Source organism: Natator depressus, chromosome 7, assembly GCF_965152275.1.
Source record: "Natator depressus isolate rNatDep1 chromosome 7, rNatDep2.hap1, whole genome shotgun sequence".
Classification (NCBI taxonomy): domain Eukaryota; kingdom Metazoa; phylum Chordata; order Testudines; family Cheloniidae; genus Natator; species Natator depressus.
The window spans coordinates 33,428,022-33,441,225 of record NC_134240.1 but is presented as its reverse complement, the minus strand read 5'-3'; the positions used below and the strand labels follow the sequence as shown (position 1 = coordinate 33,441,225).

General features: G+C 55.6%; 2 protein-coding genes across 2 annotated transcripts; one reads left to right on the top strand and one right to left on the bottom strand.

Annotated features, from left to right (window-relative positions):
* UBXN1 (UBX domain protein 1) lies at positions 1-6,626 on the top strand. The gene is made up of 10 exons (XM_074959805.1): positions 1-124; positions 1,245-1,332; positions 3,230-3,283; positions 3,384-3,505; positions 3,939-4,017; positions 4,204-4,395; positions 4,606-4,657; positions 5,034-5,150; positions 5,501-5,681; positions 6,333-6,626. The coding sequence occupies exons 2-10, from the start codon at positions 1,277-1,279 to the stop codon at positions 6,380-6,382; spliced, it is 903 nt and encodes a 300-aa protein (XP_074815906.1). The 5' UTR covers positions 1-124; positions 1,245-1,276; the 3' UTR covers positions 6,383-6,626.
* Positions 6,627-9,073: 2,447 nt separating this feature from the next.
* On the bottom strand, positions 9,074-10,876 carry DMAC1 (distal membrane arm assembly component 1). The gene is made up of 2 exons (XM_074959804.1): positions 10,603-10,876; positions 9,074-10,101 (listed from the first exon to the last, which is right to left on the bottom strand). Exons 1-2 carry the CDS (start codon positions 10,799-10,801, stop codon positions 10,043-10,045), a joined length of 258 nt encoding a protein of 85 aa, XP_074815905.1. The 5' UTR covers positions 10,802-10,876; the 3' UTR covers positions 9,074-10,042.
* Positions 10,877-13,204: the final 2,328 nt, after the last annotated feature.

Here is a 13,204-nt window from a genome sequence, read left to right as displayed (position 1 = left end):
GGACGAGCGCGGAACGGCGCCGTTTGTTCCTGGACGGCTTCCGTCTGCCGCCTTCACATGACCAAACACAACGGCCGCGCGAGTCTCGCTGCTTCCGGTGCGGAGCATCTGATAGTCGGACCCGGTGAGTCCCCGGGACACCTCCGCCGCCGGGACCTGTCCCCCTCAAAATCCCCTAGCCTGGCCCCCACGAGGGGAGACTCCGTGGGGAGATACGGAGGCTTGTGGGGGGGGCTCTGCAGGGGGATGCGGGGGGAGATACGGGGGCTTGTGGGGGGCTCTGCAGGGGAATGCGGGGAGAGATATGGGGGCTTGTGGGGGGGCTCCGCAGGGGGATGCAGGGGGAGATATGGGGGCTTGTGGGGGGGCTCCGCAGGGGGATGCGGGGGGAGGTACGGGGGCTTGTGGGGGGCTCTGCAGGGGGATGCGGGGGGAGGTACGGGGGCTTGTGGGGGGGCTCCGCAGGGGAATGCGGGGGGAGATATGGGGGCTTGTGGGGGGCTCCGCAGGGGGATGCGGGGGGGATACGGGAGCTTGTGGGGGGCTCTGCAGGGGGATGCGGGGGGGATACGGGAGCTTGTGGGGGGCTCTGCAGGGGGATGCGGGGAGAGGTACGGGGGCTTGTGGGAGGTGTGGGAGGCTCTGCCTGGGGGTTGGGGTTGTAAAGAAGGGATGGGGCGGAGTCTCCACCTGAGGTGGTGCCACCAGACATGCAGAGTTGGGGGGTGGAGGAGAGTGGACCCCGGTGCCAGGGCCTGAACGTAGCTGTGAGCTGGGCACATCCAGTCGTTGGTTGCAGGCTCTAATTCTAAGGGGCCCTTTAACGCAGTGGGTAGAGGAGGGCTAAATGGCATCACACCCCATTCTCTCTGGCTCCTGGACAGCTCCTCGGGGACAATGCTCTGGACCTGGGCACAGCCTGAGTGGCCCCTTCGCCCTTGTCTGCCCTGGGTTTTGCCCCCCGGCCTAGCCGTAACCCCCTTGTATGATGCTGCTTAGTCCTGGGGTGATTCCCACCACAGCAGCATAAATCATGTGAGCCCAAGGGGTCTTTGGGATCTAGCAGGAGCTGGGAGCCAGGATGCCTGGGTTCTATTCCTGGCAGTGGGAGAGGTGTGGGGTCCAGGCTCAAGGAACCTCTCAGGTAGTGCCACATATTACATCCTGTTCTCCAGCTGTCCTTTAGCAGCCACCGATCCTTTTGGAGCTGCTCTGTAACACATCTCCTTCTCTTTCCTTTGCAGAGAGGTAGCTCGGTCCAGAGCAGCAGCACATCATGGAGTGCACAGCACTGGAGAGTCTCATCGAGATGGGCTTCTCCCAGAACAGAGCGTATGTGTGCCCCCACCTCCATTCCCTCATTCCCCTCCCAACCGTCCACAGGCTGCCTTAGCTGCCACTGCATCTTGACCTGGTCAGGGTGCTCCCTACCAGTGACTGGGGGTCATGGCCTATGGCTGTAGAACGGCAGCACAAAGGGATCAGGTGCAATGTGGGAATGCTTTTGAGGGGAAGAAAAAATCTAGTGCTGAGAGCAGGATTCCTGGATTCTATCCCCAGTGCTGGGAGGAGAGTGGGGTCTAGTAGGTTAGAGGATGAGGACTGGGAGTACTGTCCCTTTGCCTCAATTTCCCCATCAGCAGAGCAGGGATAATGCCTCTGCCCTGTCATCCCGTGTGTTGTGTCGTCGTCCCCCTTCCCCGCCCCGGGTTCTTCAGACTAAACAAGGAATGCTTATTAAAACGCTTCCCTGGGACTGGGCAGGAGACTGGCTATGTCACGTGTCAGAGACTCTGTGTACTGATGCCTGTGATGCTGAATCAAAGCAGGGGCTGGGGCCAGCTTGATGTTCTTTATCTTGAATTCACAACCCCAGCAGCTTGGGCACTCCTGAACAGCACTGGGGGACCAGCCAGTGAGCACAGTCAGCGAGTGCAAACAGCACTGTCTGTTTGAAATCAAATCTGCTACATATGTCAAAGCTGGATGCAGGGGCTGGCAGCGTCAGTTCCCTAGCAATAGCCCAACTGAAGCAGAACCAGGGTCCTTCTAGCCCTGGCTTCCAGGGTGCTTCGGAGGATTCCTAGAGGCTGTTATAGAGGATAAGGCCAGAAGGGACCATTAGATCATCTAGTCTGCCGTGCAGTATAGTACAGGCCAGAGAATGTCTCCCAGTTCCCCCTGCATTGAGCCTGATTACTTGTGTTTCACTAAAACATCTTCCAGAAGGGCAGCCAGCCTGGACTGGAGATGGAGAATCCATCCCTGCTCTGTGGAGCTTGTTCCAATGGTCAATCACCCTCCCTGGGGAAAAAAAACATGCACTGTTTTTCATTGGAATGTGTCTGGCACCAGCTTCCAGCCGTTGGTTCTTGTTCTTCCTGTCTGTGTTACATTAAAGAGCCCTTTAGTGCCTCTTATTTTCTCCTGCTACGTATATACTAGTCAGGTCACCTCTATCTTCTTTTTAGATGAACTAAACAGACTGAGCTCTTTCAGTCTCTCACCATCAGGTGTTTTCTTCATCCCTCAAATTGTTTTTTGAGGCTCTTCTCCTCACCCTCTTCAATGGCTCAATACCCAATTTCAAAGGTAGCACCCAGATCTCGGTGCAGGATTCCAGTCTTGATTTCACCAAGGCCATAAGCAGAAGTGAAATCACCTCCCTGCTCTTGGGTAGGCCTTCCTAGGCAGTAGGATGGTCTTGAGGGGCCAGTGCTGTGGTGGTGGTGGTGGTGGGGGGAAGGGAGCTATTTGTGCCTCTGCACCCACAGAAGTAAGCAGCTGGAGGACAACGTGTCCCAAGAAGGCCTCACCTTAGCCTCCAATATCTAATGATTGGCTCAGCCCTGAAGCAGACAGTATTTCAGTCCTTCCAGAGCCTCCACTAGCATGAATTATCATCACTCCAGTTATCCAGCCTAGCACATGGCCCCTCTGTGCTTCCTGCTGAGTCCCCCTCATCCCTGGCTCGCAGATTGATGTTACGCTGGTGGTTGTGGTATCTATTCCACGTTGGGGTATTGTTCTGTCAATTGGCCAGAGACGGGGAGACCCAGGTTTGTTCTCAGGGCCTGGACAGTGGCGGTTTGGGTCACCCCATTGAGCTACCCATCTGTCTTTGCTCTGTGACGCGTTTCATGGGAACGATGCTGCTGTGGAGGTGGGGCAGTGATAGAGCAGTTCAGCTTCTGGGTGGAACTCAGCCACGGCTGTCTGTTTCTTTCAGGGAGAAGGCGCTGGCGCTGACAGGGAACCAAGGCATCGAGCAGGCCATGGACTGGTGGGTTGGAGACCCTCTCCTCCTAGATCTGTCTGCATTTCCATCCTTGTGACTCCGCCTTCTCCCTGCTGATGCTTGTTCTCTCTTCCCCCCTCAAAAGGCTCATGGAGCATGAGAATGACCCTGACGTGGATGAGCCATATGTGCCTCCCCAGGGCCATGTTTTGGGCACGGAGGAGCCCCCCGAGGGAAGCATCCCCGAGCCCGTGGAAGCCAGAGCAGGTTTGAACAACCCTGGGGAGTTGACTGTGCTGGGGGGAGAGGAGTCAAGCTGCCCACCCTGGCTTGTGGGACCCCCTAGGTTGAGCTGTGGCCCATACACACCAGGATCTTGCCTGCTTCTTGGTTGTTCCTTCCTTGAGCGACCCCCTCCACCCCCATTGGGATCCCACTGACTCGGGGGTGGGCTTTGCCTGCAGGAGGGGCGGGTTGGGAGCCCTGCTGCGGTCCAGGCTCACACCTAGGGTATGTGGCATGTCTGCCTCCTCGCTTGCGCCGCCCCCCTCCCCCAACCGTGTGGGGTAGACCCTGGAGTGACGGGGGCCCTGAAGGAGCCTGGTCCCACCCTGATGCCCCGGTGCTTTGCTCATTACCTGTGTGGGCAGCAGGGGGTTCTGGCCTCTGAGCAGAGGATAATGGAGGCTTTTCCCTACAGATCGTGTGGAGGAGGGCTCGGCGGAGGGAGATGACAAGCACCCCCTGACTGAGGAGGAGAAGAGGGAACAGACCAAGCGGTAGGAAGGCCCCCCAGCCCCTGCTTTCGTGGCTGGCAGGGAGAGGCCTGTCCCCCTGGGATGCCAGTTGCATGCATGCTGGGAAGCGTAGCTTTTGGAGGAAGGAGGATTTGGTCCCTGTGGATTGTGGGCCCTGTGGGGAGCGGGGGCAGTGGAAGGTGGTGCCCACTCCTGTTCCTCCTGCAGGATGATGGAGCTGATCGCGCAGAAGCAGCGGGAGAGGGAGGAACGGGAGAAGCGGGAGACTATTGAGCGGGAGAAGCAGCGGCGCAAGCAGGGCCAGGAGCTTTCCATGATCCGCCAGAAGCTGCAGGAGGATGAAATGAAGAAGATGGCAGAGGAGAGACGCAGGGAGAAGATGGAGGAGAAGCTGGCCAAGTGAGAGCCCGGGGAGAGTGGGATGGGAATGCGTGGGGAGTAGGTGCATGGGTGGAGGGAGGGGTGGGCAGTGGGATGGGGTGCATTGGGGGAAGATGTGGGGAAAGGGAAGGAGTGGATGTAGGCATGGAACTTGCCCTTGCTGTGACGTTGCAGCAGAAACACCCTCCACCATGCTGCCACCTCTAACTGGGTCTGTTCTCTTTGTAGGCAGCGGGTGCGTGAGAAGATTGAGCGGGACAAAGCAGAACGAGTCAAGAAGGTGGGTGAGCAGCAGGGGCTGGGAGGGATCTAGGCCCCCCATGGTGGCTCCTGCCACTGCTGTCCCTTAAGCTGGGGGGGGGGGGGGTATGTGTTGTGGAAGGAGGCTGTGGGGGGAAGGGCTGATGAGGGGTGGGGCTGTGGTGGGTCCCATTCACCACATGAGATCCCATGCCCAGTGCCCTATATGGAGGGAGGGAGATGCCCTGGGCATGGCTTTCTCCTGTGCCTGTTGGGTATGGGTGTGTGTGGGGTGGGCTGTGTGAGTGCTAGGGAGTGGGGTCCTTGAGGCAGCCTGGTGAAACCAGCTTGGGGCTGGAAGGGGAACCCACTCACGTCTTGGTGCTTGTCCCACTCTGTGTACCTTTCCCACCCAGTTTGGAGGTGGCAGCAGCTCCCAGGCCCCAGCCGAGCCAGCCCAGGAGATACTGGTGCCCTCGTCCCCCAGCCAGGAACCGCCCACGAAGAGAGAGTATGACCAGTGCCGAATACAGGTACCCGGGGGAAGATGGCCCCACAAACTTTTGTGCTTCATCCATCTGTTGCTTACACACATACCAGTCTACCCCACATCGTCCCCTGCTGTGGGTTCCTGGGTGGGCGCAGACACCAGGCCTTGTTGGAAAGGGGGGTGGGGGTCCCAGGCAGTCACTGGGATATTGGCCTGATCTGGCTTGCTGCTGCAGCTCTGGAGGAAGCTCCCTATCTCTGGGGTCACACCCAGAGGTGCAAGTCAAGGAGAATAGAGGAAGCTCCCCTCTTAAAGCAGGGGGACTGGCCCGCCTAGCATGCTGCCCTACTGTGGCATGGGGCCTGCACTCATCCCCTCTTGCCCTCTATCCAGGTGAGACTGCTGGACGGGACGTCGCTCATGCAGACCTTCAAGGCCAAGGAGCAGCTGGCAGCTGTGCGGCTGTATATAGAGCTGAACCGCAAGGATGGTGGGGAGCCCTTCCACCTCCTCACTAGCTTCCCTCGCCGTATCTTCACGGACGAGGACATGGAGAAGCCCTTGCAGGAGCTGGGTGAGCCTCTGGGGGAGGGGCAGGCGAAGCGACTGGCTTCAGTGTACGGTTAACAGCAGAGCTGGGGAATAGAACCAGGAGTTCTGGCTCCCAGCTGCCCTGCTCTGACCCACTAGATCCCACTCCCATCCCAGAGCTGGGGAACAGAACCAGGAGTCCTGACTCCCAGGCCCCGCTACTCTAACCACTAGGCAACAGCGTGGAGTCCTTTGAGAACAGATCTGGGCTGGGGACTCACGACTGCAGGACCATCCAGCTGTTCCTTCGGGGTTTCCATCAGAGAAGGGAAGGCATGGAGTCTGCTTGTGGGGTGGTGCTGCTGCCTGGTGCTGGGGACGCCCGAGCTGTAAGCAGAGAACCCACTACAGGAGCCAGCTCTGTCCCTGTTGCCCTCACTTGGGCAGGGTAGGCTGCGGCCCTGCAGGTGCTCCGCACAGAGGAAGCTGCGTCAGTTGCTGGCACCAGCCACCACAGGGTCCTGGGAGGGGGAGATGCAAACCACAGGGCCCTCCAGCTCAGACTCCCCTGCTGAAATCACTCCCACTCTCAGGGATCCAACCTGCCCAGCCCCAGCGACATGAATGGACACTGCTCCCCCCACAACCCATATGCACCTGGTTCCTGGCTTCAGCCTGTCTCCTGCCCCCACAGGTTTGGTGCCTTCGGCCGTTCTCATAGTGGCCAAGAAGTGTAACAGCTGAAGGATGCCTTGGCTCATGCGTGCTGTGACAGGAACTCCCTCCCCACCTTGGTCCTGGATTCCTGTGGTTCCCTCTGCTACCCGCACACCGTGGTTCTGCCCCTCCCCCTGCCCGACTGAGCCCAGAGAAGTGACTGACCATTTCGCCTCCCCAGGACTGGAACCCAGCAGAGCGGCTGCGGGGGGCTTTGTGTCCAGCTTCCCGGGGGGAGTGCCACAGCGCGAGCCCCAGCACCAGGGACACTAATAAACATCATCTGTTCTGCTGCTGCTGCCGCTGCCACCCGTTATTCCCCCATGCTGCTGGTGGTGGGCTGATGGGAAGGAGGCCCCAGCTGAGCTAAGGGGAGCAGCCAGCAGGATGGGCACTGAGCAGACCCCCACCAGCTGAGAGGGGGCCCCACTATAAATTCATAGTCCAAGGGTCATAGATTCATTGTGCCAGATGCTGCACAGGTAATGCTGCGGCTGCTATCACTCCCCGCAGCAAAGACGGGGACCCCATCATCACACCGGGTGCTGCACAGATGCCCCGCAGCCAAGAGTGGGGTCTGTCATGGCAGGTGCTACATAGACAAAGGCTGGGAGGGAAAACTGGGAAAGTCAGAGGGGAAAGGCCTGACTCTGCCAGGGTAGGGAAGATACCCTACCCTAGGCAGTCTGCAGGGGAGAGACTCCTCTGCTCTCCCTACCCCTACACTGTGATCTTGTCCTACCCCATGTGCTCAATGGAGGCACTATGGGGAGGGGATAGTGCAAAGAAAAGTCCAAGCTCTGCAGGAGGTGCTCTCCCCTTACTCTTGGTGCTGGCCCCCGTGAAGCATTAGTGTGTGGGGTACCGCAGGGAGTGGGGCAGGACTGGGAGGGTGAGAGGCACTTGCTGTGCTGGACCATACCATCCTCCAGGTGAGATGTGACACCCAGGCCTGGCCCATGGTCAGTAAAGAGCCTGAGGTGCAACCCTGTGGTTTGAATGGGCTTCTCCTGCTCTGGTGCACAGTGCTGTGTGCGCCCCTCAGTGGGGGCAGTATTGCCACCAACGGGGAGGGAGCTGCATGGGTGAGGAGATGGAAAACAGCTGTGTCTAGGCAGGTCCAGCTCCTGCCCACCCCTGAGCCTGAGGGAATGAATGTGTGGGCTCTAGTGTGGAATTAGTGGGCAGTGGGAGGAGCCAGGCTGCTGTTGATACCCCTGCGGGAGGCTTTGCCCCACTGGCCTGAACTTGGAATGGGGTTTCAAAGCTGCTGCTGAAGGTGATAATTTAACAGAGGGCAAGTGAGAAGGGGCCTGTGTCCCAGGACTCTGGGAAGCCCATTCCAAGGCTCCTTGTTCCCTGAAGGAGCAGCAGCCCATGGGGCACCCTGGGCCTGGAGCTCCAGCTTGCCCTCTCTGAGTAGCTTGAGTTATGGGGGCCCTTTTGGAGCACATGTTCTTGCAGCTGGGCTGGGGCAAGCCTCCGTAATCCAAACCCTGCACAAAGGGAATGACTGTGCCAACTTCCCTGCAAAGAGCCTGGCTGAGAATGCGGCAGGGAGCAGCGAGCAGCCCAGTTCTTGCTGGGGGTGCTGGGCTGAGGATGCAATCAGTAGTTAGAGCAGTAGGTGCTGCTCCCAGGCTGGAGCCCTTACTCTCTACATCCCTTCTTCCCTCCCCAGTTTGCTGGCTCAGTGCCACTGCCTGAGGTAGTGTGCTGGGTCAGCCATAAAACCCAGCAGGCCCTTTACTTTAAGCACTAGATGCTGCATGCTCTCAGTGTCGGGGACAGAATTTGACCTTCTGTCCATTATCTGTTGTTAGCACCTTCCCAGCCACGCTGCTCAGCAGCTGCCGAATCCCAAACTCTTCTAGTACAACTGGGGAGGGAAAGCCCACGCAGCCCCTGGCTGGGCCCTGCATCTGTTTGGATTAGCAACAGGCCACTGTGCTCAGTTGGTCTGACCTCGAGCATCCCTGAGCACATTCCTGTTTGAACTAGAGGGGATTTGAGAAAAGCACCCCATCAGATTTAATGAGGGGAATGCCCACTTTGGAGCTTGTGCGGGCTGAGTTCCCACAAAAGCTGCCTGGCTGCCACCCTCCCATCCTCCTCTGAAATTCCCTTAGACAGGGAGAATTTGGGGACTTCCTTCCCCCCGCCCCACTGTCCTCCATTTTCCCTCCTATACCAATAGCTCTGTGTGCCCCCATTATTTCCATCTGATAGAAATCATTCAGGCTGTCACCATTATGCTATTGGATGAGCAGAGATGGGGTATTATATGAGAAGCATTAAGAGATAGGGGCTTCATGTGTCCCCCTTTTTGGTTTTCTGGCCTTTGATGCCTACAATACCCCCTGAAATTTTGGAATTGATCAGATGTGGCATTTAAAAGTGATCATGTTCCACACACAAATGTTATCAAGTTGAGCCTAAGGCCTTTGCAAACTTGGCCAAAAATTCCACTGATGGAGAATCCACCCCAGACCTGGATAACTTATTCCAACGGTTAATGACTCTCCTGTGGAATCTGCATTTTAGTTCCAGTCTGAATTTGTCTAGTTTCAACTTCCAGCTGGTGGATCTTGTTAGACCTTTGTCTACTAGATTGAAAAGTCCTCTATGAAATTTTCATTCCCCATGTCAGTACTTCTAGATTGACTAAGTCACCTCCTGACTTCTTTGCTTAGCTGAAAAGATTGAGCTCAGTGAGTCTGTCACTCCAAGGCAGGCTTTCTAATCCTTTAATCATTCTTGTGGTTCTTCTCCAAGCCATCTTCCAGCTTATTCACATGCATCTTGAATTATGGACACCAGAACTGGACACACTATACCAGCAGTGGCTGCACCAGTGCCAGCTACAGAGGGAATAAAGGGGACTAAAGCCTCTCTTCTGACATGAGATTCCCCTGTTCATACAGCCAAGGATCACATTATCCCTTTTGGCTAAAGCACTACACTAGGAGCTCCTATTCAGCTGTGATTATCCCTCTGCCTTTCTGAGTCACTGCTTCCTAGCATAGACTGAAATGCAATTCCTCCCCCACCAGTTCTGTGAGTCCAGGCCCCCCTGGGGCCAATTCCTTGTTGGACAAGTCACAGGACATCCTTTTGTGCAAATTTTTCTCCCCAAAAGCTGCCTCCCCCCATCCCAGGTTACCATAAATAGAGAAGTGAGGGAACAACAGGCAAACTGGTTTCAGCTGAGCTCTGAAAAGGACACACTGTGCAGAAAGAGACCTGTTCTAGAGAAGCAGACTGATGGGTGGAAGAGCAGAGCCTAGCTGGAGCCAAGGGGGGTTCAAAGCAGCAGGAGGTTAAATTAGAACTGGATGTTGGAATGAACAGGGTGAGTCAAGACATGGGGAGAAATACTGTCATAGCTCATCCCATAAGCAGGAGTTAGTCCGGGGGATTGCACCAGCGGGACAGTCTGGGGAGCTGCCATGGCATAAGGCAAGCAGAGAGGGAAGGGCTGCAGGCAGCTGGAGCTTAGCAGAGAGGAAGATGAGGATCATAGTAAAGGGGGAGTTGGAGTGGGTCTCTTCTCTCTCAGGTACCACTGGGAGGCTACCATAGTAAGAAAAAGCAAACAGTTTTCTCTTGGATTCATGTTATTGTCCCAAATACACATTTTTTGACTTGGCCAGTGCAGCAGCTGCACCTTGTCCTGCCTTGTTTGTTCTACTTCTTCTGTTTCCCAACTGGATCAGCTAGGATGACTACACCCCAGCAGGCGAGACCTGAAGGGGAGAAAGGAGGGAAACATCAGGGGGTGACTGCATAGGACTGACTCTCCCCTTAAGGGCATGACCCCCAGAAACTTAAAGGGGGTGGTCAACATGTAGGTTACAGTTTCCCTGGAGGTGGGGACTTGCTAGGTCATGAGCCCATACGCTCCTTAAAGCCAGCACAGAAGTAGGAGTAGTGGGAGCCATGGAAGTTATCCTAACCCCTCTAGGACACTTGTCCCGACCTCAGTGACCCCCAGTCCCAGAGAGATGGGGTAACACCACTGACTCCTCCCCATGCCCCTAATGAGGGTGATGTGGGTGGCTGGTCCCATGTAACTGGTGTGACCCTTGAACCCTGGCCTTAGGGTGACCTCTAACCCCCTGGGTGGCCTCAAGGTCAATAACGTCACAGGTCCCTGACCTCCAATACGACCTGTGACCCCAGCACTCTCTGACGTGGGGAACGGTTCACATGGGGATGCGGTCACGTGACCCCTGACGCGCACTTACTGACTGCGAAGGAGAGCTGGAAAATGTTCCACGGGGAGGGGGCGATGCCCCGGCTCATGACCCTGCGCGGGCCTAGATAGACCCAGTACCCGGCCCCGATCAGCGCCGAGCCGGACAGGATGCGGCAGCTCCAACAGCTCCCGAACAGCGGCTTGGGGGGAGGCGCGGCCGCCTTGCTCTCCTCCAGGGCCTTAGACATGGCGGCGGGGACAGAAGCAGCGGAAAGAAGCCGATTCCGAAGATGGCGGCGCCCATTGGGGGAACCGGAAATATGGGTGCCAGAAAGTCGTCAGCAAGGAACCCGGCAGTAGAGACTTTTGTAACACAGCGGAACCTATTCACCGGAAGTACTAACCCAGCCTATTGGGGTTCTGGGGAGCGGAAGAACGGAACAGGAAATGCTTCCCGTGAGGGTGTGGTGTCAGAGCGTCTAGTGTCCGTGTGTCAACGTCGCCTACGCGCTGACAGTTCCGAGCTCTGAAGAACCTGCCCCCCTCCCCAAACCCCTCTGTCCCTGACGGCCTCTGTCCAAGGCCGCCCTTGGGCATACCCTGCTGGAAACAGTCGCCCCTCCTGGGACATCTGCCATTGCCCCCAGAAGAACTGGAGTCCAGGCTGCACCCCAGGGGGGGGTGAGGAAAGTTGAAGAGAGCCCTACAGCTGGGTCCCCATGACTAGCCCTTTGTGGTGGTGAGGTAGAACCATAACACATCCCCAGCTGCACAAACATCTGGGACCAGGAGTGCTGGCTCTGGGGGTAGCACCTAGCTACTCCAGTTCCAGCCTCTCCCAGCAGAGCCTGCTGGAGGCAGGGAGCTCCCAGTTACTCTAGGTCTGGCTTCTCCCAGCAGGGGGTAGTGTAGGAAGCAGGACAGGAATACTGGCTGTGAGAGGAACTCTCAGGTACTCCAGAGCCAGACTCTCCCAGCAGGGGTGCTGTAGGGAACACAGCAGGAGCATAAGCTTGGGTTGGAAAACTTAGAATTCTCAAGAGCTATTGCAAGCTTTCATTTTACTTTGCCATTTTAATAGTGTATATTATTGACACAGGTCTCACCCTTTACTGAGATTATCCTATAACTAATCAAACATGGTTCCTTCAGTACGGTCTGAATAGATACCAGAGCAAGGGGTACAGGCCAGGGCACAAAGCAACAGGAGGCTTAAGTAGTTTAGTTTTTATTAATATCAAAAACTTTAACTGTATTAACTATTATTCAGCATTACCATTATTCCGTTGTATTGCAATAGCACCAACTCGGCTCCATTCTGGTTCTTATACAGCCCTATTCTCTGTGGTATCTGGCTTCTTTGTGAATGATGCATTAAGTGACATGACTAACATTTGCCACAGCTGGTTCTTTCTTCAAGGAGGAGCAAGGGGGATTTTTTTTACTGCTAGCAGAAGGCTGTTTTTTTAGAGATGATATATTCTATGTGCTGATGTTCGCAAAGGCAGGTTGGAGATGTGGCCCAGACTGTTGGAGTGGAAGATGGGGAAATTTGGGTTGATTCTTAGTTCCTGGGGGAGTTTATTACAACCTGGGATCAACCCCCAGGGAAGCACCGTCTCCGGTACAGACAAACTGATGCCACAGTTCTGTTGTGCCTGAGGAGCAGAGTGCTCTGCTCTTCTTTGTCCCGAAGCTTTAGGCAACTTGGGCTCAGCCATGGAGCACACTGAAGATAAGAACCAAGGCCTTGAGTTTAACTTAAAGGAAATCAGCATAGAGTGCAGGAGGCAGCTGTGCTACACTCACGGTAGTCTGTCCTGCTGAGAATACAGACTGCGTTAAGGAAAAGTTAGCACATGTGACTCCATTTTGGTTTGGGGCCCACCATTGTTTAAATGCCAGCACATCGTACACCAGGAGGAGTAATCCTTAGATACTGAATCCCTGTGAAAATCCTCCTCCTTGTCTCCAGCCTGCCTTGACTCCCAGTATCTGGTTTTTGTTAGTCTCTAACTCCCTGTCTCTTGGCCTTGATGTGAGGCCTCCCATCCTGATAATAAAAGTTACTGATACATGGCTTTAGGACCATGCTGTGTAATTAACATACTGGTATAGCACGAGGAATGCACCAAGCAGGGATAGGTGGTAGATAAGACAAGGGTTTGTTTATTGGCTAAGGTTTCCGATGCACTAGGGCAACATGCTTTGCTAAAAAGTATATAACCTTTGTATAATCTGTATTCGGGGTCCCCTCCTGGCTAGCAGGGGGGCACCACGCTCGAGTGTAATAAACTTAGTGTCTTTTGGGAACTCTGCAGTTGTGGATTTTATTTTTGTGCCTCAGCCTAGATTCGAACTGTGCGTGTCCTACCAGGTGTAATTCGTAGCACTTGTGTGCGTGTCCTACCAGGTGTAATTCGTAACAACTGCAGCATTCTCTACATATAGAAGCTCCTATCAGGGACCTCTGGGGAAGAGCTGGTCCCTACCCCAATGAGTGCACAATCCCAGGATACCATGAGAAGTAGTACTCAAACTGACAGAAGGAAGCATAAAGATACAATTACTTAATGTTTCTGTTGCTGAAGACCAGTCAAGCCAGAATCCCATTGTGCTGGGTTCTTTAAAGACCTGGAGCAAATAACAGA

Coding starts and splice junctions, on each gene's coding strand:
- UBXN1 (XM_074959805.1), top strand. CDS start 1,277: ATGGAGTGCACAGCACTGGAGAGTCTCATCGAGATGGGCTTCTCCCAG. Junction 3,284..3,383: donor ATCGAGCAGGCCATGGACTG/GTGGGTTGGAGA, acceptor CCCCCTCAAAAG/GCTCATGGAGCATGAGAATG. Junction 4,018..4,203: donor AAGAGGGAACAGACCAAGCG/GTAGGAAGGCCC, acceptor TTCCTCCTGCAG/GATGATGGAGCTGATCGCGC.
- DMAC1 (XM_074959804.1), bottom strand. CDS start 10,801: ATGTCTAAGGCCCTGGAGGAGAGCAAGGCGGCCGCGCCTCCCCCCAAG. Junction 10,102..10,602: donor CCAGCTCTCCTTCGCAGTCA/GTAAGTGCGCGT, acceptor TCTCCCCTTCAG/GTCTCGCCTGCTGGGGTGTA.